The sequence below is a fragment of the Pseudonaja textilis genome, chromosome 1 (assembly GCF_049901715.1).
Source record: "Pseudonaja textilis isolate UNSWEBS1 chromosome 1, rPseTex1.2, whole genome shotgun sequence".
Taxonomy (NCBI): Eukaryota; Metazoa; Chordata; class Lepidosauria; order Squamata; family Elapidae; genus Pseudonaja; species Pseudonaja textilis.
This window is the reverse complement of record NC_141990.1, coordinates 33,364,888-33,387,503: the sequence shown is the minus strand read 5'-3', so window position 1 is coordinate 33,387,503 and position 22,616 is coordinate 33,364,888. Positions and strand designations below refer to the sequence as shown.

Genomic DNA, 22,616 nt, shown 5'->3' with positions numbered 1-22,616 from the left:
TGTCCTGATTTAAATGGGATTCAATCGGGTCCAAATTCTCAAAAGTACCTTTTGAGAAAGAAGGTAGTAATTAATAACCTTCTTTCTTGTCCTTCTGTCCTTCCTTCCCTTCTTCTGTATGGCTCATAAGAAAAGCACGGGGCCTAATCAGAAGGGCTGGCGAGTTTCGAATACTGCCGGATCAGCCGAGTTCAAGCTTAGCCGCGCGGGCTCAGGTGCGCATCGAGGCAGCAAAGGACGCGGCGGCCTCCTTCACAGTCCAGTCTCGGACACCCCAGGCGTTCCACTCTCCGCTCCACCCACCGACCGACCCGCCGGAACGAAGCCCTCCGTCCGGCCGCGGACCTGCCTGTGCTTCCTTACCAAGCGCGGGCTCCGTGGAGTCAGCCGGGAGCACGCGTCTTGCGCGTCCGTCCGCACCAGGGGCAGAAGACAGTCGCAGTTGGGGCCGCGGCTGGCGGAGGCTGAAGTCATCGTCGGCGGGAGAGACCGGCTCGACCCCCCCCCCCCTCCGTCGTCTCCCTCCTGCGTTTGGGCCCGAGGAAAGGGAGGGAGCGGGGTCGGCGCGGCAAGCCCAGCAAGCCTCGCCGCGCGCGCTGGCTGAAATGACGTCGCGCTTCTTTTTTTGCAATGCGGGGGGGGATCAAAGGCGACCGTCGCCTCAAAGGAATCTCCCCTCCGAGAGGTTTCCTTGCACCGCTCCGGGGTCCGTTTCCGCGTCCTCGGCGACACCGAAACCTCTTTGGCGTCTCGCCCCTGAGCTAGTGACTGAGTGGTTTCCAAAAGCTGGACGCCCGGCAATGGCACATTCACGCAAGCGCCTGGCCTGGAAGAGCGCGGTGCAGTCCCGCACTGCACAGAAACGTCGCCGCAGTCAGAGTGCGGTGCACGTCGCGCTCCGATGAAAACAGCTGACTCGGTCCCTTCCTTTCCTCTCGGGGAACCCTGCTCTGAAATTGTGGCAGGTCAAGCGCCTGAGAGGCGGTAGCAGATACTGCTGAAAAATAGCATCTGCTGGTGCAGTTGCTTATAGATACCCAGAACCACCCGAGACCCCGGGGCCTTTTTCTCCATCCTATCTCGAGTGTGAATTGTCGAGCATTTTGAATGACATACCCCAGAGCCAGCCGGATGCTCACTCATAACTAGTAGGATTTCAATTCACAGAAACGAGTGGGCAATAAAGGTATTATTCTTGAAGTTTCCCTAATTTTTTTTTTAAAAAAACAACAGTAATGTTGGCGATAGATATCGAAGCAATGTACTTACTAAATCAGCTGCAACTTTACAAAGTGGTCAAAACCACCTGTTTCAAATATTCTTCGTCGAGGAAGGTTAAGGAGGAAAAAAGGAGTGAGGGGGGTAAGAAATGTGGCTGTTCCAGCTGTGTCTATTCCAAGTTACTTTCTCAGCTGGTGTGCTAGGGAGGCTTTTAGATACAGACCTTATTAGATGGATGTTGACATCAGACATGACAGAAACTGTCCCAAAGCTTTCTGGGGAGGTAAAGCAAGCTTTTTTTCTTTTATTTTTATTAAATACAAGCTATACCTGTTCAAGTCAAAACTGTCCATCCTGTAGATGATCCTCTAGCTGAAGGAAAAGAGATACAAAGCAACCTGGCTATCTCTTTCTTAATAAAGTTAGGTGCAATGCACTAGGAAACCAATATCAGACCTAAATTGGGTAGGATGCTCTAGCAGTGCAAGTGACAGCCATTTATATTTTCTTATGTATAATAAAGCAACATGTTGCATGTTACAGGTATGGGTGTTCTCCCTTCATGTGTATCTGTGATTGAATATAGAACCAGGAAGAATGGGGGATGTGTGGGTGTGTCATGTCACCTCTGGTCATGTGACTAGAGGGCTTAGAGCAGGTGCCAACATATGAGCTACCACTTGAGTCTCCCATAAGGTGGCTTGGGTGAAATTTGGGCTTTCTTTGCAGCTCTGACCAATTCCATCTTTTTTTCAAAGTTGATCTCTTTTGCCAGGTTCTCTCTTAGGCCAAATGAGGTCCTGTTCTTGTCTTGAGAAATAATACATAGTTTGAAATTTTGTGAACATCATTCAGATCACAAACAGGTGCTCAACATAAAACTGTCCTCTAAGTCAGCAGTCGCCAACTGGTGGGCTGCAGCCCACTGGTGGGCCATGAGAAAATTTTGGTGGGCCGCAGAGAAATCTCACCCCCAGAGCACCCCCACAAAGCAATTAATCCAGGCTGCGCAGAAACACAAGGCTGCACAGCCCACATGGCCCACGGGAACTCTCCCCACCCACTCACTCCTTACCCGGCAAACTTGCCTGCTAAATTTATACCATTGCTATTTTTCCTTTTTCCGATCATCATCTGTTCTGCTGTGCTAGGAGATTTAGATTAGCTAGGAAGTGGGAAATGGTTGGATTTCTTGCTTTCTAGCTAATCTTTAGATCTTCAGCTCTGCTTTTAAGCACAGCCGAACCTCCCTTAGGACTGAAGTTTCTATTATTCAGTGCAGACTCATGGCAAGCAAATTTTGTGACAAATTCAGGTAGCCAACGGCAGATAGATAGATCTCTGAATGATTCTGTGAGCAACTCTGCCTGCCTGCCTGTTTTGCCTGATTTTGGGTAAAAGTTGCTCTTTTTAATAAAAAATTCAATATTTATATACATGGTGTGTTGTGAGTTAATTTTGTGAGTTTGCTTGCAAGCAAATATTATGTGACAGCTAGCCGATGGCAGATAGCTAGATCTCTGAATGAATCTGTGATTCTGTGAGCAACTCAATCTGCCTGCCTGCTTTGCCTGATTTTGGGTAAAAGTTGCTCTTTTTTCATAAAAAAATCAATATTTATATAAATATTTGTAGTATTTACATACAAGCTATGCCCAGCCAGTCACATGACCACCAAACCACACCCACAAATTAGGCCACACCCACAGAACTGGTTAGTGGTCCCTGGGATTTAAAATTATGTGTTTGGTGGTCCCTGAGGTCCAAAAGGTTGGAGACACCTGCTCTTGGTATCACTATCCATAAACTTGTAATCTAGAAGAGGCAGCTCAAAACAGAAAAGGAGGTATATATTACAATGATACATCGTTTAGTACAGTGTTTTTCAGTGGGATCTTGCTACATGTTGTAGGAAAGCATGAGGGAGAAGCTACCATATTAAAATACACATTCATCTGAGAATAGTAGCAAATTAATGTTCCCTTTTGATCTCCAGTCGGGAATACACAGGAGCTGAGAATTCTTTGTATTCCTATTATAGTGTTAATCCAGTGCTGTTGCCATATATACAGTATATGGGGATGGGGGGACAGAAAAAACATGAAATATTTTCCAAGTCTTCTCATTTTTCTCCCTTTTTTGCTTACAAATTGAACTGCAGCTAACATGTCAGATGACTGAAAATATTTTGGTCAGAGGTAAAATCTCTGGAATGACAATGCTGATTACTTTAAAGCAGGAGACAGATGATGTTAAATCTTAATTCGTATCCTTTTATGCATAGGCAGATGGCCAGTTAGCTCCATTATTAGGGCAGTTTTGTATAGCCTTTTTTAAAAAGTTTGAGTGATTCACACAATTAACAAAAACTATACATGTTGTTTCTTATTCAGACATACACAGTGTCACTGACAATCACATAAACATACAAAACTCTCCAGAATTAATATTTTTCTCTCACTAAGCCTGAGGCAATCCTGAAGTCATCTTAGTGAAATGTTTCTTGGAGGAATATGCAAGCAGCTTGTGAAGTTCAAACCTCAAGTATAGGGTTTTCTTAAGGGCAGCAGTGTCATCCATTTGGTTTCTTACTTTATTATAACACTATGGCTTCGAAAAAATAAGTTTAAACATTTTGAATTGGTTCCCCAGAACAAAGTGACAACCAGCAAAGCTTCTTTAAATTTGTGAGACATTATTCAAGTGAGCAGTATGGAACAAGATTATGGCTATCTTGCCAACCAAAATTTCCACATTATTTTTTATAGATAAGGGATTGTAATAATTCAAACAGGAGTTTACTAGACTATGGATAATGTTTACAAAAGAAAGATCAGAAATAACAAGATTAGTGTACATGCTTCCTTACCAATTCTTTTAATTATTTTTGCACAGGGAATAAATTAGAACTAATATTTGCCTTCCAGAAGGAAAGGGAAGCGGATGAACTAAGCTAGAAAGATCTCCCTGGCAACAAGAATCAGCACAATTCAGTCATCTTTTTGTGATTGGAAACTATCCTACTCTTCTTTTTCCTAAGAGAATCAAGTTATCAAAACCAAATTTCTATGCTAGGCTTAGGGGGAGAACAAGAGTTTTTGCACATTTTTCCTCTAAAAGTATCTCGTTTAAAAGGAAATACAATTATACGTGTCCATTTTAATTCTAAATCTAAGCTGACAAGATTTGTAAAATGTGAATAATTCAAACAAGTACTTTTATATCATAAGTCACTATACAGAAAGTCCTTTTATATCATAACCCCGCTACCTATTTGCAACCGGGCCATAATTGGTCAAGCTGTGCATGCATGTGCGTGCACACTGGCTCGTCGTTCACTTAAGCTGAGCTGTATGCACACATGTCCATCAGCCATCTGCTTACGCAGCCTGGTTCCCCTATTTCCCCCCACTCCGGGCCACCAAGCTGCAACGGTTGAGTCATAAGCCATACCATGGTTTCCAAACTTCTCTTGATTGAATCACTTTTATGAAGAGTACCAATATAACTTTTAAAGTGCTGGATCTACTTCTCTAATACCCAAGCACTCGTGTCCTTTCAGAACTAAAAGCAAGCAACCCATCATTTATATTCAAGAGATTAGATTAGATCCCAAATATCCCTGTTAAGAGATTGTTAGCTCCCCTCCTAAATGAAGCCCCTTACTTGAGAGGATACACTGAACAATAAACATGGCATGCACACCCACATTTTTACAAACAATTAATTTATTCAGCTTTAAACTAAGTACACAACTTAAAGTAAGAAGATGCATTTGGCACCACCCTATACATGTTATTTCTTCATTGACTCTCAGGACATGCTGTCCAGGCTACACTGCCATGTTTGTTTTCCCAACAGGCAGGTGATTTAAAAGCATATTATATTCCTTTTTCACAAAGAAAAAGATACAGAGTGAATGTATTTTTCAGGTTTGTGTTGTTTTTGTTTTCTTAAATGGGAGAAAGATTTCAATTCTATTATTTACCATATATTAAAATATACCATTACTTAGGATGGTAGCAAGAGAAAAAAAATTGGTAAAAAAATCATTCACTAATGATAAATGAATATTAAACCCAAAACTAAATAATTTCATTAATGAGAATCAGCAATATTATAAACCAGGAGAAATTGGCATTTGAATTGGATACAAAAGCTAAAGCAGTATTTTAACATTGAAAAGTGTGAATCTTTACAAGATAATCTCACAAATGGATTATGTAAAACTTTTGCAAACTATACAGTACTTTGTCAATGCAATGCCTCTACAATTTATACAATCTTTTACATGTATGTAACATGTATTGAACATGTTGTGAAGTAGTGAGTCAATAGCCACCAAAGGTACAGACCAAAAAGGATTTTGATGGGGACAGATACAGTACTTCTGCATTTTAATGCAACTTAAATATCTGTTCCAGCATGGAGACATAGAGTGAATGAGGAAAGGTGGGAGAATCAATACAGAACATTTTACACTGTATTTTGAAAGTCTTTAACCATTCAGTATTAACATATATACATGAAATAAAACAATAGCAAATATTTGTTATTGTCCATGGGCTCTCCTAAATTGGAAAAATGTAAGTTGCTACTTACAAAACCACTGAAAGTTAAAGTTCAGTACCTGGATGAAGGATACTGAAAATCTGGCCATGAAATAAAAATTAATAGTATGGATTTAAAAGTTAAGGTTTGAAAGAGAATTGAGCACAAAGCACTGCATAGCTTGGTTTTGCATGTAAACTAAAAAAGAAAGTAAAAATCTTTTTTAAAAATTGGGATGGTATTACTATCTACACTTATACTCAAGGGTACTATGAAGAGTAGGGCATGCATATTCTTATAGGTTGTGTGCCCAGTTATTCATCTGATATCAATAAACAATCCTTTGTATAAGAAATAATCTTAAATCTGAAAATTATAAGAGGAAAAAGAAAAATTGCGATATTTGCCATTCCATAAGGTAGGATTTATCTTAAATACAAGACGCTTGCCTGAATGGATGAAAAAGAAAATTACAATTCTCTTATTCATGCAGAGACTTGTTACTATGCCAGAGCCTTTTTCTTCAGTTAAACAGAAATCTAATCTTCTTCAAGGGACATACTATATGCACTTTTTAAAAGGTTTCCAAACTTAAGCCTCTGAATTATCAAATCCAAAAGGGTTATATATTTAAAAAGTTAAATTTTAAGTTTCTCTATCTTTACAGAAATGAAGCAGTTTCTAATTTTTCTGAGACCCTAAAAGAGACGGATAATTTGACAATGACAAAAGCCAATCTATCTTTAGCAAGAACAAGGGCATTTGCCTGTTTTAAGCACAGAGTCTGGCATGGAAATCTGTCATCAAAATAATTTATATACTATTTTAATAGTCTTTAGGTGGTTTGATTCCAGGGGCACATATTTCTACTATATATTTCTGACTTTAATTTTTGACTCTCTCTCTCTGTGTGTGTGTGTGTGTGTGTGTGTGTATTTGTTTTACCCAAATTACGAATTTCAGGAGTTTATGCTAGTAATTCATTGACTAGAGCCACCTATACAACCTATAAGCCTTGAAAATAAATAAATAAATGATAACATCTGAGTTTATGTATTTACAAACCAAGTTAATTGAGATTTATTTACTAAAATGATAAATTTTATCATGATCGTAAACCAGTTCTGTACAATGGCAAGCAGGTCTCTCTATTCAATTCAAAGTTCATGAAAGCAAGAACTCTCCAATTTGTGACCTCATATGAGGCTCTTTCTTGTTCTTCTTCTGGGGTTCCAGATCAATGAAAATATTTTACACATGGCAATTCATTAAGGTAAGGATTCTTGAACTTTGCAATACCATCATCCCTTGAATGATGAACACATTTGTTCATGAGCTAAAATGATGAGTTAAATAAAACTCTTTTGATTGATGCATCCCTTTTCCAGATTACTAGATTCGTAGGTTTTGTCATCTTCCCAATGCTACCTGGGCCTTTTCTTCCAACTTTACCTGTGCAAATCTTAAAAAAAAATATGACCCCTTTCCAAGTTGCTTGAGATCCCTGTGGGACTGCATTTGAGTTAAGAACCTCTGTATTAAGAGAATAACAAGTGAACCAGATTGCCAGTAAAATCAGTGCAATTGTTTTTCATTATATCAAGGTCACATCCTGTTTACTACCACATGCAAACACAATGCAGTGCTGTCAAAATATCATCCATACTAGTCTCACTGGCAGCTGAATTTTAAAGCTGACAGGCAGCTGAATTTTAAAGCTGACACTCACATAAAATGTAAATATAGTGTGAACCCCATTTTATCATCACATAAAATAAATATAATGCAAGGTTAATGTAAACTGATTTCAAGATAATATAGTGGAAAACTAGCAAAAGTTATCTATGGAGATTCTCAATCATCCAGATCATGGTTACCCAAAGGTGCTTTTCAAAAGGCAACTAGACTTTCTTGGTTTCTACCATACAGTCCTTTCAGCAGTCCCAAGAAGGTTCCACACCCATTTGCAAGCTGATTCAGATGACCCTGTGGGTACAAGTAAATCTCCAAGTGGCCCTCAATGACTCTTAGAGTACTAAGGACCAGATGACAGCAAAGAATATAAATTCTTCTATCCCCCAACATTCAGTCAGTACTGAAGAGCTTCTAGGACAAGGAGTGAAATGTGTTCCAGGGGAAAAAAGACCCAAGAAAGTCCAGTTGCCTTTTGAAAGGCACCTTTGGGATAGCAAAAATTATGTTTTAATGTCTTTGACACCATATTCAATACATGCCCCAATTTGATTATATTCTTTCAATTTAAGTCAAAAAGGTAATATTTTTTAATTTTATATTTTTAAATGAGAATTCTAAAGAGATTCTTATATGAAGGAAGGAAAAGGCCAGACAGTATTGGTTTCATTTAATGAGTCTAAAAATTACAAGGCACTGTTTGAAAGGTGACATTTTGCTATGTCAAGCTGGATATCAAGAAGACCATTCCGAGATAGCCCAAGGGTACAGATTTTACAACACAGTCTCACCCTTTTATGCATAATAGCACGGTGATACCAAAAGATCTGTAAGGACAAGCAGCTGGTCATCAGTGAATTGTTGCTTATGTTGCTGCCAGTTATCATGGTGAGTTCTCCGGAAATTGGACAATGTTTTTTTTACTGTCATCTGTGTGAAGAATAACAGAGAGATATCCAGGCAATGTATTTAAAACAACTATAAACTGTCGTGTTCTTAAAGCTATGATTCAGCTTTGTAAGTGTAGATATATTATTCAGAATTTTGTTCAAATGTTTTAGGTTATAGAGACACTACCAATCAAAAATTTCAAAATATAATTTGAAATACTTGCTACTGTTACCCTAAACTTGAAAAGAAACATTATTTATATATAGTGATTTAAGAATTGTGTATATTAGCTCAAATATATTTTATTCTATTCAATGAATTGCTAAATGTGTACAGTTTAATTGTACAAAAGTTTAATAGATATGTACAACTAGTTTTTGTTTAGTACTGTGTTGCTTTATATGAGAGGATTATTCCTATTCTTCACACACACCCTTTTTTGCATAAAATAAAACTAAGAGATTATTATCAGAATCAAACCAAACTGGCCCTGTAAATGGTTATGTTTCTTAACTAGCTAAAAAGCAAAAAAGCCACTTAAAAAGGTACCATTGAATAATTTCTGTTTTGACCTTTATTACTAACATTTGGTTAAAACAAAACAAAATAGCCAGTACCTATAACAGAAATTTTCTAAGCAGTAGACAAACAACTTCTGCTCAAAAAAAGAGGCTAAGCTTCAGCATAAGAAGTCCAACACTGATCAAATGAATCATACCTCAATAGGCTGAGGATCATTCAGATGCGCACTAAGATCCATCAAAAGTTGAGGCATCCACGTGGGCACATCATATGGGCTGGACAAAATACATGCACTAAGTCCAAGCACGCCAGCATGACGTTTAACTAAATCTGAAAGAAAAAAAGTTGGTAATTCTTCCATGGGGCAGCACAGGAGTCTTCAATTGACACAAATAAGAGACAAGCTCTTAGAAAAGGGAGTGGATTTTCTACCTCTTTTTTCTGAAGCCCTTTAAATCACTGTCACGCATACACATTTACATTGTTTTCTTTAAATTTCACTGAGCAGATTTTTGGGACTATAGAGGGATGCAAAAAAGAGGTCGCAAATCATAATTATATGACTGCAAGAGGTTGCAACTTTTATAAATGCAAGCTGCTTGCAAATTACCTAATGTAATCATGTGATTACAGGAGTGGTACAAGGGTCATTACTTTGAGGGAAGCCGTTAGTCACTTTTCTAAGGCCACCACCACTTCAAACCATGTTTAAATGAATGGTTGTAAATAGAGGACTACCTGTAATTTCTAAAGCATAGGTTAAATTGTGCATTTAAAATTATTACAATCTAATCCAATGCAGATGTGCTGCATTGCCTGCAATGTGTTATTTCTGCCACATGATTTAGTTTCCTTGCAGAATCCACTCTTCTTTTGTGGTTTGACCCAAATTCAATGTAGCTCAGTCATGTCAACTGTCATTCTGAGTTTCCATTATTTAGGGAGCTTCAGATTTCTCCGTGTTCTTCCCAATGAAAATCTCTAATGCACCCTTTCCTGTGAACTAGACTGCATTGTATGTCAGAAATAACTGGCTGACTTTCTTTTGGAAGAACAGATACTTTTCAAATGTTATGCACAGAAAAGTGGAAAGTAAGTAATCAGAAACAGAAAGCTGAGGTAAGACACACACACACACACACACACACACACACGACCAATACATTCAGCATGATTTATACCTTCCTAAAGGAACTTCCTCCTTACCTGCAGGGGGAATGGTATCCACTACAGTACTGAGGTCTCGTTTCCTTCTCTTTGGAAGTCTCATTTTACAGAGCTGCTCAAAATGAGTCTGCATAGGGTTATCAATCTCCAGGAAGTGGCACTGAAGCAAACCACCCAAAGTGGTAGCAGCCATCTCTCTCACCTAGGATCAAATAATAGCATCAGTAATAACAATAAGGGCAGCCCTCTTTGCTCTATATAACAACATTAAGAGGGGTGGGCTTCAATTCCAAGAATTCTCCAAACAGCTGGGTTGCTGAGGAATTCTAGAAGTTGAAGTTTAGCAAATCTTAAAGTTGTTGAAACTGAAAAACACTCTTCTAAATGTGAGAAAGAGAGTGAGAGTATTGTACCCTGGCATTGTCACATGTAATCTTTGTGTACAAGCCTTTTGCAAAGTCAGTGTTCACTGTACTAAGCAGTAAGACTTTGCTAAATTTTCTCTTCATGAGACAGTAGCCTCAGGATCACAAGGAGAGTTTTAGTTAAATTCCACTGAATAAAAATGTTATTTTGTTAAATATATAATAATAAGGTTGGAAGAGCAGACACACGGGGCAAAGTTATGGCATGGCCTGTTGAACACCATGTGCTCAAAAGAATGAACAGACAGTGGTGTTTAGTCTACCCTACATCTGAGTATTTATAGCACTGTGATATCTTTTGAACAATTTCATAGTAGCTTATGAACACAGAAAGTTTGTTGCGTGCTGGCTTTTGTTCCCAGTGACTATGATTATTATTATGGCGTTAAAATGGCATTACAGAACACATAATCATTATAGAAAATAAAGTAAATAATAAGTCTGTGTTTATTCCATTCTCAAACATTCCAATCCTGGAAGTCATTAGCAAATCAACTTTTAGCTGCACAGAAATATGTTAATAAGCTGTACAATCTTCTTCATTTCAGAAGCTTTGTAACTACTTAACATTACAATATTCATATAAGAAATGGATTCCAGGAGCCAGTTAATTTCTGGTAATTCATTATAGGGTTTTTAATTTTGCTTCTATGGAATTTATCATGTACTCAAAGATTGACCAACTGTCTGTGTTTCTAAACTTTTAATATATTCTTAAGCAATGGGATAATTTACAATATCTCGATAAACTAAAGTACACTTAAAATTCTTATCTCAAGAACTCTCCTAGAGTTCACTGGCACTAGGATACTGAAATGCTGAAGAAGCCACATAAAAGTTCTTTGAGAAAACAGATAATGTAGATTAGAGTCTGTTTTTGCAAATCTCTTTATAACTCAAGGTCAATTGCTTGAATGTCTTCTGATAGTATTACATTTTCTCTATTTTTTCCCCTTTTCAGGGACAATAGCTGGCCTATTTGTAATGAGGGTTGAAATGAGGGGTTGTTGGTGCTCTCTGAGCTTGGTTGTTTTCTCCTAGACTTTTTATTACGCAAAGTAGATAACATTATCAGTGTAGGTTTTTGTTTTTAAATATTGGAGGTTTTAATTTCTGTTTACCACTCAAGAGTCACTTCAGTAAAATGGGTAGCCATATAAATTATATAAATAAATAAATAATTTAATAAATACTATTTGGAATGTATTTCTCCAAACAGATATTCCTCTACTTATGACCATACATTCAGTGACCATTCAAACTTACCACGGTGCTGAAAAAAATAGACTTGCAACCTATACCTGAATTTAGGACTGTTGCAGTTTTGTTCACAATTATGTGAACAAAATTTGGGACACTTGGCAGCCAACCTGTACTTACAATCGCGCAGGTGCTCCAATTCCCCAATACCACCTATCTCCCAACCATCTCTGTCCTTTGGAGGTCCTGCACTTGTGGGATGGGAAGCAGACCATCACACAACTCTGGGACTGCTTGCAATGCCCTGGGAAACCATAGCGTTCCAGCTTAGTGCAACTGCTCCTGCCACCCTGTATTCCTAGACCTCAATCAACCTACATTCTGCCACCCCAGCTCACTTTCACCATTTTTCTTGCTCTCACTGTTGATATGGTATGCTGTGGGAAGCCAAAACCAATCTCTGAGCAGCAGCACAGTGAAACAGCCATTTGCAAAAAGTTCCTGGAGTGCACTGTGTCAAAACCTCCTCTTTTCCATACTCATAAAGATTAGCCCCAGATTGAGATTAGAAAACAAATGGGAAGAGGAGGACACTAGAAATGAAACTGTCCTTGCAAACAAATGGTAGACCAGGTGGATTTTGGCAGGGCAAGAGTTAATCTCCAACATGCTTCTCTTGCCTGTGGTTGTGCTGCTTTCTTGATGTCTGGAAAAAACCTTATAGTTGGATAAAGTGGCAAGCTGGAGAATGTTCAAAGCATGGGAAAGTACAAAGTTTGGCATGAGGATAGAACAAAATGAATAGATGCCAATGTTAGCTCAGCTGATTGAAAACTAAAGCAATAGTCACTAACTGGTGGTACATGAGAAAATTTTGGTGGTCCGCAGAAAAATTATTTGCACTGTTTATATTGCACTAAATACTATTTATCTTTTTTTTTAAATCATATTAGTGGTCCATAGAATTTAAAATTATGAATTTAGTGATCCCTGGGGTCGAAAAGATCGGTGACCCCTGGACTAAAGTGCTCTGAAGTAATCTTTTCCAGACCAATGCAGATAGGATGGAAGGTGCACAAAACAAAATTTGCTTTAAAATGGTTAAGGCTGTTTGTTTCTCTTTTTGACAACTGAAGACAAAGAATCAGGGCAGCGATAGGCAGGCTCAACAGAGACTGATTGAATAGTGTGTGGGCAGGGCACTCATGCCCAAAGGAGCACTTCAGGGTTCTGCACTCCAGAAGCTTTTTTGCAAAAAGGCATTCTGTCGTTCAGGAACTACTTTCACCTTTCTTTTATCGCAACTGAAACTCAGCCCAGGCTGGATAGACCTTATTAGCAGAGGGAGCAAAAAAAACCCAGCAAAGGTGAAGTGGGGTGATGGAGCACCAGGCAGGAGGGATCTAAGAATGCAGAGTAGTAATGGCAACTGCAGCTAGAACTGGGCTAGGATGACTCGAACTTTCATGGATATGGTAAGCAACCCCAGAGCCACATGGTTCTGGGACTGTTTGGTACCTTGCAAGCCAGGATGCAAGGCAATCAAAGGGCAGAGATAGGCAGATGAGGGAGTTGGAGACAGTCCCTTACCTTACTGAAGGTCAAGGCTGGGAAAGACTAAGTCTGGAATGGCTTAGATTGGGGTAGGGTAGATACGTGCTTAATGACTTGCAATTCTTAATTAACAACCACAAAAGGGAGTGTTGGTTTGTCATTTTAAGTCTCATGGCCTTGCTTTTGCAACAGCATCAACTTATGATGACAATCTTGGTCCCAATTGTGGTCCTATGTCGAGGACTACCCGAACACATTCATGCTTACACAAAGGATCCAGGTCCAGGGGTAAGCTGCCATCTTGATGCAATTCTACAAACTACATATAAAAAGGAAATATAACGTAGAAGATGCTTTATTACAGCATTTACAAATGTAGTATGGTTCTAAGATCCACATAACAGAGCAAGAGAGCAGCAGCTTCAATTTAGAGAGTACTACCTAGTTTTCCCTAGGGTAACTTGCTTTTTTTAAAAGTCATCTTTACACTTGGAGTAAGGAAGATTACTGAGATTAGATGACAACATGTCAAGTAAAGTTTAATGTTTATGAAATTTAAATATCAATACATCTCTTTAAGAGTCTTTTTTGCTCTCAAATGTAAGTATGCATTTACATTATTTCTCAGTCATCCAAAATCCAAAGATCTGAGAAAGTGACTGAAAAAATGGCTTCCAAGAACTATTCTAAATGAATAGCTTTAACTTCAAAATGTAAAAAAAGCCCAATTAAATGGATGGGTAAATGGCAAAGATCAGCCTAGGAAGGATTTACACCCTACAATTGCAACAAAAACCTCTAATTTATATACAAAATAACAAAGACACAATACACGGGTAGTGAATCATCATCCTATTAGATCTTGCCTAAAAGTAAAGAAAAACAAATTACAACCTCTGCAATACAGGGGTTTCTATGGCAATATAATTATTAAGATGTTACACAAAAGCAAGCATTTTGACAATTTTACAATTGCTTCAAGAATTTACCATGCCCCTAATGGGCAAATTACACTGTCAAATTTTTCACTACACGTTTAATGGAATGAACACAGGCAGTCCTTGCTTAATAACCCTAATTTCAACCAGAATTTCCAGTGCTAAGTGAAGGTGCAACATTGTTAGGTGAAACATTATATGCCTACACTACTTAGTAATGGTGGTTCCGGTAGTCCCAGTTATAGTGATTAGGCCAGGATCATGCTGTCATTAGGCAAAGATCTCACGTTTCTTGGGTTTTGACTGACTCACTTCTGCTTCAACTCCCCCAACTTCTCTACTACGTTTCTGCCAATTTGTCTGCCTTGTATGTACTCTGCCACTAGTGCCCGCAGCTGACAATCGTCTTCTTCCTGCTGCTGGCCTAAGGTCCAGGTACTGGCAGGGGTACAGTCTCAGGAGGCATGTGGCAATACGGCAACATGGTGAACTCTTGTCTGCTGAGTGGGGCTTGCTGGGCCTGACCAGGGAGTCAGTAGCAGGAAAGAGTCAGAGGAAGAGCCTTGTGTTCCATCACTAGGGCAAGGAGAATAGCCCACAAGCCCTTTAAAGCATGGCTTTGCATCTCACATTGGACGCACTCCTAAAGAGCCATCACTCCTCATGCTGGTAGCAGAAGACAAGGCACTTTCCTCTGCAATGCCACCCTGCCTCCACCACCTGTTCCATCCTGCTGCCTCCTTGCCAGCTGAGCCCAGCAAGCTTCCTTCAATAGATACATTCTGCTGAGGCATATCCCAGAACTGTACCCTCAACCAGCACATAAATCCTAGATCAGCAGGAGGAGGAAGGAAATAGGGTAAACCTGAGATGGGGGTCAGTAGGGTTGGCAGAGGACTGCATGGCAGTCAAAATGGGAATGTTATGGATAAGTGATAGGTGGGGGTGCAGAAGTACCCCTGTGGTTGTAAGTACAGGTAAGCTGCCAAACAGTTGAATTTTGATTACACTGAAAGCATTACAATGGTCATAACTTCATTCATTCATTCAGCACTGCCATAACTTTGAACTGTTGATGAACAAATGGTTGTTAAGTGAGAACCACTTCTAAATATAAAAGAGAATAAATTGCTCTATATGAGTTTATGAGTGTTTTAAATGATAGCTTCAGGAGCCTGCCTCATTATCTACATTCACACTGGAATAAGAACCAAATGTTTCAAATTTTGATGTTACTTATACATTTGGTTTTTTCCAAAGATCTGACATCCATAAAGTATGATATGGCCCTACATTGATACTACTTTGTCAGTAGCAGTAGTGCTATTACAGTTAGTGACAAAATTAAGCACGATTGTAAAACAAGATAAAAAGATGTGGAAAAATAAAACTTTTACATCGGTTTGAATAGCAGGCAGGACGAAAGGACCTGAATTATTGAATAAATTTCTTATCATCGACAAGTGCACAGAAGATCTTGCACTAGTGTGGCACTAATTTTAATTTTATTTCCAACAAAGCTTTCTCATTGCTAGTTGAGACTAAATATTAAGTGGAAAATCCACAATCTTCAATTAGACAAAGGAATAATATTTATCTTGCAAGTTCAAGGCAGCTGAAGGCTGGCTTGAAGTATAAACCATATTTTAGGATGGCAAAATCAGATTCAGGTCTCTAATGAGATCACTTCCGCTTCTCATCTTTAAAAGGAATCTTCTACACATCTGGATACAAAGAAGTAGCATCCTCATGAATTTTGACTGCATCCCTTCTAAAGGGACTGCATTGAGAAAATTGTTACATCTCCAATACCTATTTCATACAACATTTTATTATCTGGTATCAGCAGGTGGAATGTGATAAGCAAGGGTATTTCATCTATGTAATAATTAAGTAGTATTTGGTATTAGTGCAAAGCAAAGCATACCATAAAGGTATAAAGCATCTTTAGCACGCTGTTTTTAATTCCCACTAGGTTACAGTTAAACGTATTTCTTTTAAGACTTAGTACTCACCAAAAAATTAAATCTAAAATCTAATGGATCATTAAGGAATAAATGTATAGCCAGTACTGGAAAACCTTTACTGAGCAATGGAGAAGTTACTAGTTAAAATTGTGATGAACTATCATTTAGGAAGATCAATATTGAGAAAACATTGGAATATCATAGCAAATTGCCATGTATTTAATTTGCTCACCAAGTACACGTATCATGTCCAGGCCTATGGTTCCACATTTATTCCACAAGTAAGTTTTTCACAAATTGTCAAAATAAAAAAGAAGCATAAGAATGTGTTTACCTCAAGCTGTTCATCTTCTAATAATTTTATAACCAGCCATCTGATGTTGTTCACAGCTTCTTCATTGTTTAAGAAGATAAAAAGATTATAAAATACCATAGTCTGGAGGTAGGTTAGCACAGTATATCTAGCATGCCAGGAATTACTCTTTGCAATCTATAAAAAGATAAAAAGAAGAGGCCAAAATAATAGAACCATAGAAATTAGAAAAATAAAGTACAATAAAGTCTAAATCAAACTGTTGACCATGCAGAAAACTTTCCAGAATTCATCTGTAATAGTTGATGATTTTTCAACATTTTTTAATTAATATGCTTGAAATTTCATCTCGCAGATTGCTGCTAATCTCTCTCATTTACTTGTTTTCCCTTCCCTCTCAAAGGCTAAGTGTAACCTTCAACATGGAAACAGTTGCACATCTCTGCTCTATAATGTCAGTCCTGAACCTGTTATGGTGTAAGTAGTACAATTCCCACCCATCCACAAACATATACATTACAATTTACTTTCCTGTCTTTCAACACATTTTTCTCCTCCTTTGGCCAGGTGAAACTTGTTAAAGAAAAAATGCTTATACAGGTAATCCACCCTTACAAGCTGCATTGGAATTGGCAACTTCACTACTAAGCACTGCTAATGCAATCATAAAGTGATATATCACTACCACAATGTCTTATAATGTCAATTTTGGCTGCAGTCATTAAGTGAATCGCCCATGGTCATCAAGTATAACATCAGGTGACTGTGTGGCTTTGTCAGCTTCCCCGCTGACTGCAAATGGCGATCATGTGACCGTGGAAAACCATGACTGTCATAAATCCATTACAATTGCCATGCATCAGAATTATGATCACATGATTATAGGGTCTTAAATCTCCTTTTTCAGTACTGTCATAACTTCAAATGGTTGCTGAAAGAGCAATTAGTAAGCAAGGACTATCTGTATCCCTTAAAAATAGACTCATTAGGTTGATCTGTTCCCCAAAACTAGGGGACTCTGAGGTCCCTGGGGTTTTTCCTGAGGATCTGATTGGATGGGATCAAATGATGCTTTAGCCATGTCCTAGAATGGACAAGAAATGGAATGGATAAGTTAGACTGGATTGCTCCTCACTGTGTATTGATTCTGGATTCTTGGTCTTCTGAAGTTCAGGGACATGAAATGCAAGAGATGCCTGAAGTGTTGTTGAAGAGCAAATCCAACTGAACAAAGAAACCATTTTGGGGGATTACATCATGGCAATCTGAATATCAAATCATGATTATTGTCTATAGGTTTGTTTAAAGTGACCTATTTCCTGTTGCTAAGGTCAACCTTTTTCCCCAAATAGATTTGACAGTTCAGTAGGGACATGTTTGTTCTTTATTTTAATTTAACTAAGTGTATTTTTTTATTCCTGTCAGAAAAAGTTAATAATTTTACATTGGATTACTCCTGTGAATATGATAGAATTCTTTATTGGCCAAGTATCATTGGAGACACAAGGAATTATAATAATATTATATTATTATTATAATAAAATATGTCACAAACTATTCACTGAGTTACAATCTCATTATCACAGGGATTTTATGAAGTCAGACAAGGTGAATTGGGCTACAGATGACCTCTAGCTAGCTGAAATACACTAAAACCCAGAGGATATGCCATAGATCATTTTCCTGAACAATATTCTATTATAATTCAAATATGATAATCAATAAAAACCTCCACTTTTGCAGTCTCTTGTGTATTCAGATCAAATATATTTCCTACGTTTTTCAGCACAGATATAAAAAAACTACTAACACAAGATTAAATATATGTAAGTATGCTGTTTAAAAATATCAATTTAAAAAGCATCACATACTTGTTTTAGCACCTGAAGTACCAAAGGCACTTGTTGTGGATACAGCAATCCCTGAGACATTAATGATAAGCACATTTTAGCATCTCTCTTCAATTCATCATAGCTATGATCATTTTCTACAGGTGCAATCTGTGAATACAAAGCAAATGCAAAGTCAGTGAAGACAACTAGTGAAGTTTTGATCCTTAAAACTAAATAAATGCAAGGCACGTTGGAAAACAACAATTTAATATCTCTAAGAAAACTAATATAATTAATACAGAAGCTAAAACTCCTAAAATGCTATACAGATAGACTTCAATTTACAATCACAATTCAACCCAAAATTTCTGTTGCTAAGCAAGATGGTTGATTAAATGATTTTTGCCCCATTTTATGACTTTTCTTGATACAGTTGTTAAGTGAATCATTGCAGTTGTTAAGTTAAAAACAGGTTTATTAATTGAATCTGGCTTCCCCATTGACTATGCTTGTCAGAAGGTCACAAAAGTTGATCTCAACAATTATCATAAATATGAATTGGTTGCCAAGCATCTGAATTGTAATCATGTGATCATAGGGGATGCTGCAATGGTTGTTAAGTGTGAAAAACAGTCATAAGTCACCTTTTTCAGTGCCGTTGTAATTTTGAATGTTCACTAAATGAACTGTCAAGGACAAACTGTACTGGTATGGATTAAAATATAAAACATTTCTGCAATATGCAGAAAGCAATTCAAACTATTATGTCATTAAAATATAGCTAAAAGGTTTTTAACTATAGTGACTCTAAATAGTTAATTCCCCACAGGTATCTGTCAATATGAAAATATCTAATCAAAATCTGGAAAAAGAGATTTAAAAAGCACAGATAATAATAATAATAGGTATGAACAAAACTTATTTCAGACATGCATTCTCAAATAGTATGTTTTTTATGTCTGGGACATTTTGAAAATTCCATAGTAAGCAACCTTTCTGCACAGCCCTGAAACTAAAACAAGATGTGAGCAGGATTAACAGCTGGAAGTCTGCAAGTGGCAATCTTTAAAAGATTTCCCTGCAGTATTTTCAAAGATTATGCATCAAATAAGGAAATGTTTAGAAGAAATGGCAATTGATTCAAACATTTAATGTAATTTATATAACGGGTTGTCTATATTTCCGTACATGCTATTTGTTCAAATGAAGCTTCATTCACACATTATTAAAACGTTAAGTGTTACTGGGAAATAGTCTTGTCATCTAAACAGATCAAGCTGTATATCAAACTACTTACCTTGAAGAACAATGGCAAAAGCTGAAGCTGTTCTGTAACAGCTGTAGAAAAAGCTCTCCCTGCACTTGCCATCAACCACTTTAGAACTGCCAAGTAAAAGAAAGACACTTCTCAATTCAAAGACAAAGAACAAAACACAACTTCATCTCTTCTGAACAAGTTTTTCCTTTAAATGGCATTTCACTACAAGTGAACATTGAATTAGGTTCTCACACGTTTAACACAAGCACCTACTAGTTTTCAGTAGTTTAATGCCCTGAGTTCGTTCATCTTCATCTCCAATTCCATTTTCTTCCAAAACGTGATTCTGAATTTCTTCATCCACTTCCATAAGAGGTTTAAGTTTTTCAAGTATTCGAGAAGTGAAGTCATGGACACGGGGAGACTTTGTTAGTGCAGTATTTGGTAAAGAAATATCTATCATGAAGATGTATGTCAAAACACTGCATAAAACACAAGAACGTACTTTTAATTTAGTTTCATGCCTTAAAGACTCAATTCAAACTAATCAAACCACTTTTCCTTGTTCTTATTTCTGGAGTACATATAAACAAAGTGACAATTTTATGAGATATCTAAAGGCTGAAAAACATATGACGTAGTTTAGCCTTAATACTAACCTTCCAATCCTCTCTCTGACATTTTTATAAACTTGGGTGAGCTTAGGCTCTAGGTATTTCAGCAATCTGTGCAGCAATTCTGGCACTCGCCATTCTTGTTGTGCAAGACCCCCTTGCAAAACATACAGACGACTAGACGGTAAAAAGAAGAAAAAGTTAGTGAAGGGATGGTAACTTTACAGAAGTGGACTTCCATCTTCTGCAAAGATAAGGCAAAATCCAAATGCCTTACCCTGCTCTTGTTCATAAAAGACAGTCATTCTATGTTTAGCTAGGGAAAAAGAGTGGGCTAATTAGCAACTATGCCATGTGTTTTTAAAAAGTTAATCATATCAAAACTTACATCAAACAAATGAACTATTCAATTTTGGGCTCTAACCTGTGTTACTATTTATTATGTACACAGCATTATATTTTTTTGCATGTACATATAAGTGTAAATACATAGGAGAACTATGTCACTGTACTGTACACTTAAGAGAAGAAATCTCTACCTCCCAATAGAACAGTAACTGTAAAAGCTTAACTATCTAACCTAGTTTTCTGAAAAATCTTGCTGATTTTTTTCAACTATACTCAGATGGTGACCAAGGGATACAAATATAATTACATCAGGACCAGTGGATGCCCACAATTTTTGCTTAAAATGTTGCTAAGCAAATCAGTAAGATTTAAGCGTATTTTCCATCTAAATAGCATGCTATAATCACTTATAACAGAATAACAGAAATAACAGATAGGAAAGGACCTTGGAGGCCAACTCAGGAAGGAAACCCTGGTCTATACCATTTCAGACAAATGATTGTCTAGTCTCTTCTAAAAAATTTCCATTGTTGGAGAATTCACAACTTCTGGAGGCAAGTTGTTTCACTGACTAATTGTTTTAACTGTACGCATGGCTACTCAAATGCTATTCTGATGATTATCATATGGTTAAAAGCAAAACAAGCATAAATAAATGTTCTATTTTCATCCATGCTTTAATAAATGAGATTTTTTTTCCTTACCATGCATCAACAAATGATCCTCCTTCACCATTCAGTGGAGACTCCAATAACAATTCAAACAACCAGTGCAATTTCCTGGGATCTCTGCTCTCCTATATTTATATTTTTTTTAAAGGAAAAGGGGGCAAAATCATTTCCTGAAAATATATATCCTAATGTAACTTGCTAAGAGACAATTCAGCATCCAATATTGATACTGTATTTCAAAATGCATTTTATAACATAACTATGCTTTTTCAATAAATTCCACCAAGAAATCCAACAAAAGATTCTTCCAAATAAAACCTCTACAGTACTACAATTCTGAACATACATATATATAATCAATGTAACAAGTCATCATAAAAGTATTTCCATTCCTCTTTCTAGATAAAAACTAAAATTAGAATAGTCAAAAGCTATAATTTATTTTCAGTATAGGCTATTTTCCCCATATTCACGGACGAAGCCAGTATTAGAAGAATGGAGAATGCTTTCATAACATGGCAGAGTGAAAAATAATGTAGAAGACTTACACATGAAGTTGCTATGCATGTCCCCCAGTCATTGTAAGTTTCTACTGTAATATTGGATAAAGCTGTCCTAAGAAGTGGACAGAGAACTTTCCAGAGATTCTCTACCTACACATGAGAAAAATAATGTATTAATACATGGCACCTGTAATTCCAAACAATTTTGTTTTTATTAGAATGGAACACATATAGGAAAAGTTGATTTCTGTCAGAATTCATGCAACTTAGTTTTCGAGGAACCAAAAAACACCACATATTGAAAGCATAGGCTGTGTTAATACTGTAGTTCAGAAAGCAAGAGGGAAATATCTGTTCCATATTTAAACATTCCTAATTTCAAACTAATTATTTATATGTGTGAGTGCCTTCAAATCAATCTTTAATCCTGGAGAAGTCCCTGCAATTTTCTTGGAAATGCCATTGCCATTGCTTGCTTCCTGGGTTTGAGAGAGTGAGTGACCTTTGATTGGTTTGTTTGTTTAATTTCTATAGCCGCTGGTATATAAAACATTCAAGTATTTATGTAATAAAATCCCTCAGACCAATCTATATACACGAAAACCACCTATATCAGGCAAACGAAAACATTATACTTTTCTTCAGTAATTCAGCATAATTCTGGTGTATATGAGATCTGAATCAAATATATTTGCAAAATTCATAGAAATGTGCTCTACCTTTTCAAATGTCCAATGTTTAGACCCTCTTATCAAACCAGCTATAATTTCAGCCACACAGCGTTGAGGACTTTCATGGGAATCTTCAGCAAGACGTTCTAAGTGTGGTTTCAATACAGGTAAGAAGGTATCGTCAAAATTTCTAAACAGACCCTAGGGAAATAACACACAAATTTGACTTTAATCCTTAATGCTTCTTACTACATTTATAAAAAGGAATAAACCTAATT

The 22,616-nt window shown here is 37.3% G+C and overlaps 1 protein-coding gene across 4 annotated transcripts in view; it reads right to left on the bottom strand.

Annotated features, from left to right (window-relative positions):
- Positions 1 to 22,616, bottom strand: part of PSME4 (proteasome activator subunit 4) — a 93,861-nt gene that overhangs the window by 2,251 nt on the left and 68,994 nt on the right. For 3 of the 4 annotated variants that reach the window (XM_087930600.1, XM_087930615.1, XM_087930624.1), the window contains 11 exons: positions 22,387 to 22,539; positions 21,713 to 21,817; positions 21,198 to 21,289; positions 20,191 to 20,322; positions 19,805 to 20,013; positions 19,571 to 19,656; positions 18,313 to 18,441; positions 16,463 to 16,618; positions 10,084 to 10,246; positions 9,074 to 9,207; positions 4,932 to 8,394 (listed from right to left, as the gene is read on the bottom strand). In XM_087930600.1, the coding sequence (XP_087786726.1) occupies positions 8,260 to 8,394; positions 9,074 to 9,207; positions 10,084 to 10,246; positions 16,463 to 16,618; positions 18,313 to 18,441; positions 19,571 to 19,656; positions 19,805 to 20,013; positions 20,191 to 20,322; positions 21,198 to 21,289; positions 21,713 to 21,817; positions 22,387 to 22,539 (1,494 nt within the window). In that variant the 3' untranslated portion in view covers positions 4,932 to 8,259. Of the gene's footprint in view, positions 1 to 4,931; positions 8,395 to 9,073; positions 9,208 to 10,083; positions 10,247 to 16,462; positions 16,619 to 18,312; positions 18,442 to 19,570; positions 19,657 to 19,804; positions 20,014 to 20,190; positions 20,323 to 21,197; positions 21,290 to 21,712; positions 21,818 to 22,386; positions 22,540 to 22,616 lie in introns of those variants that run through there. The other variant, XM_087930605.1, reaches the window with a different exon arrangement.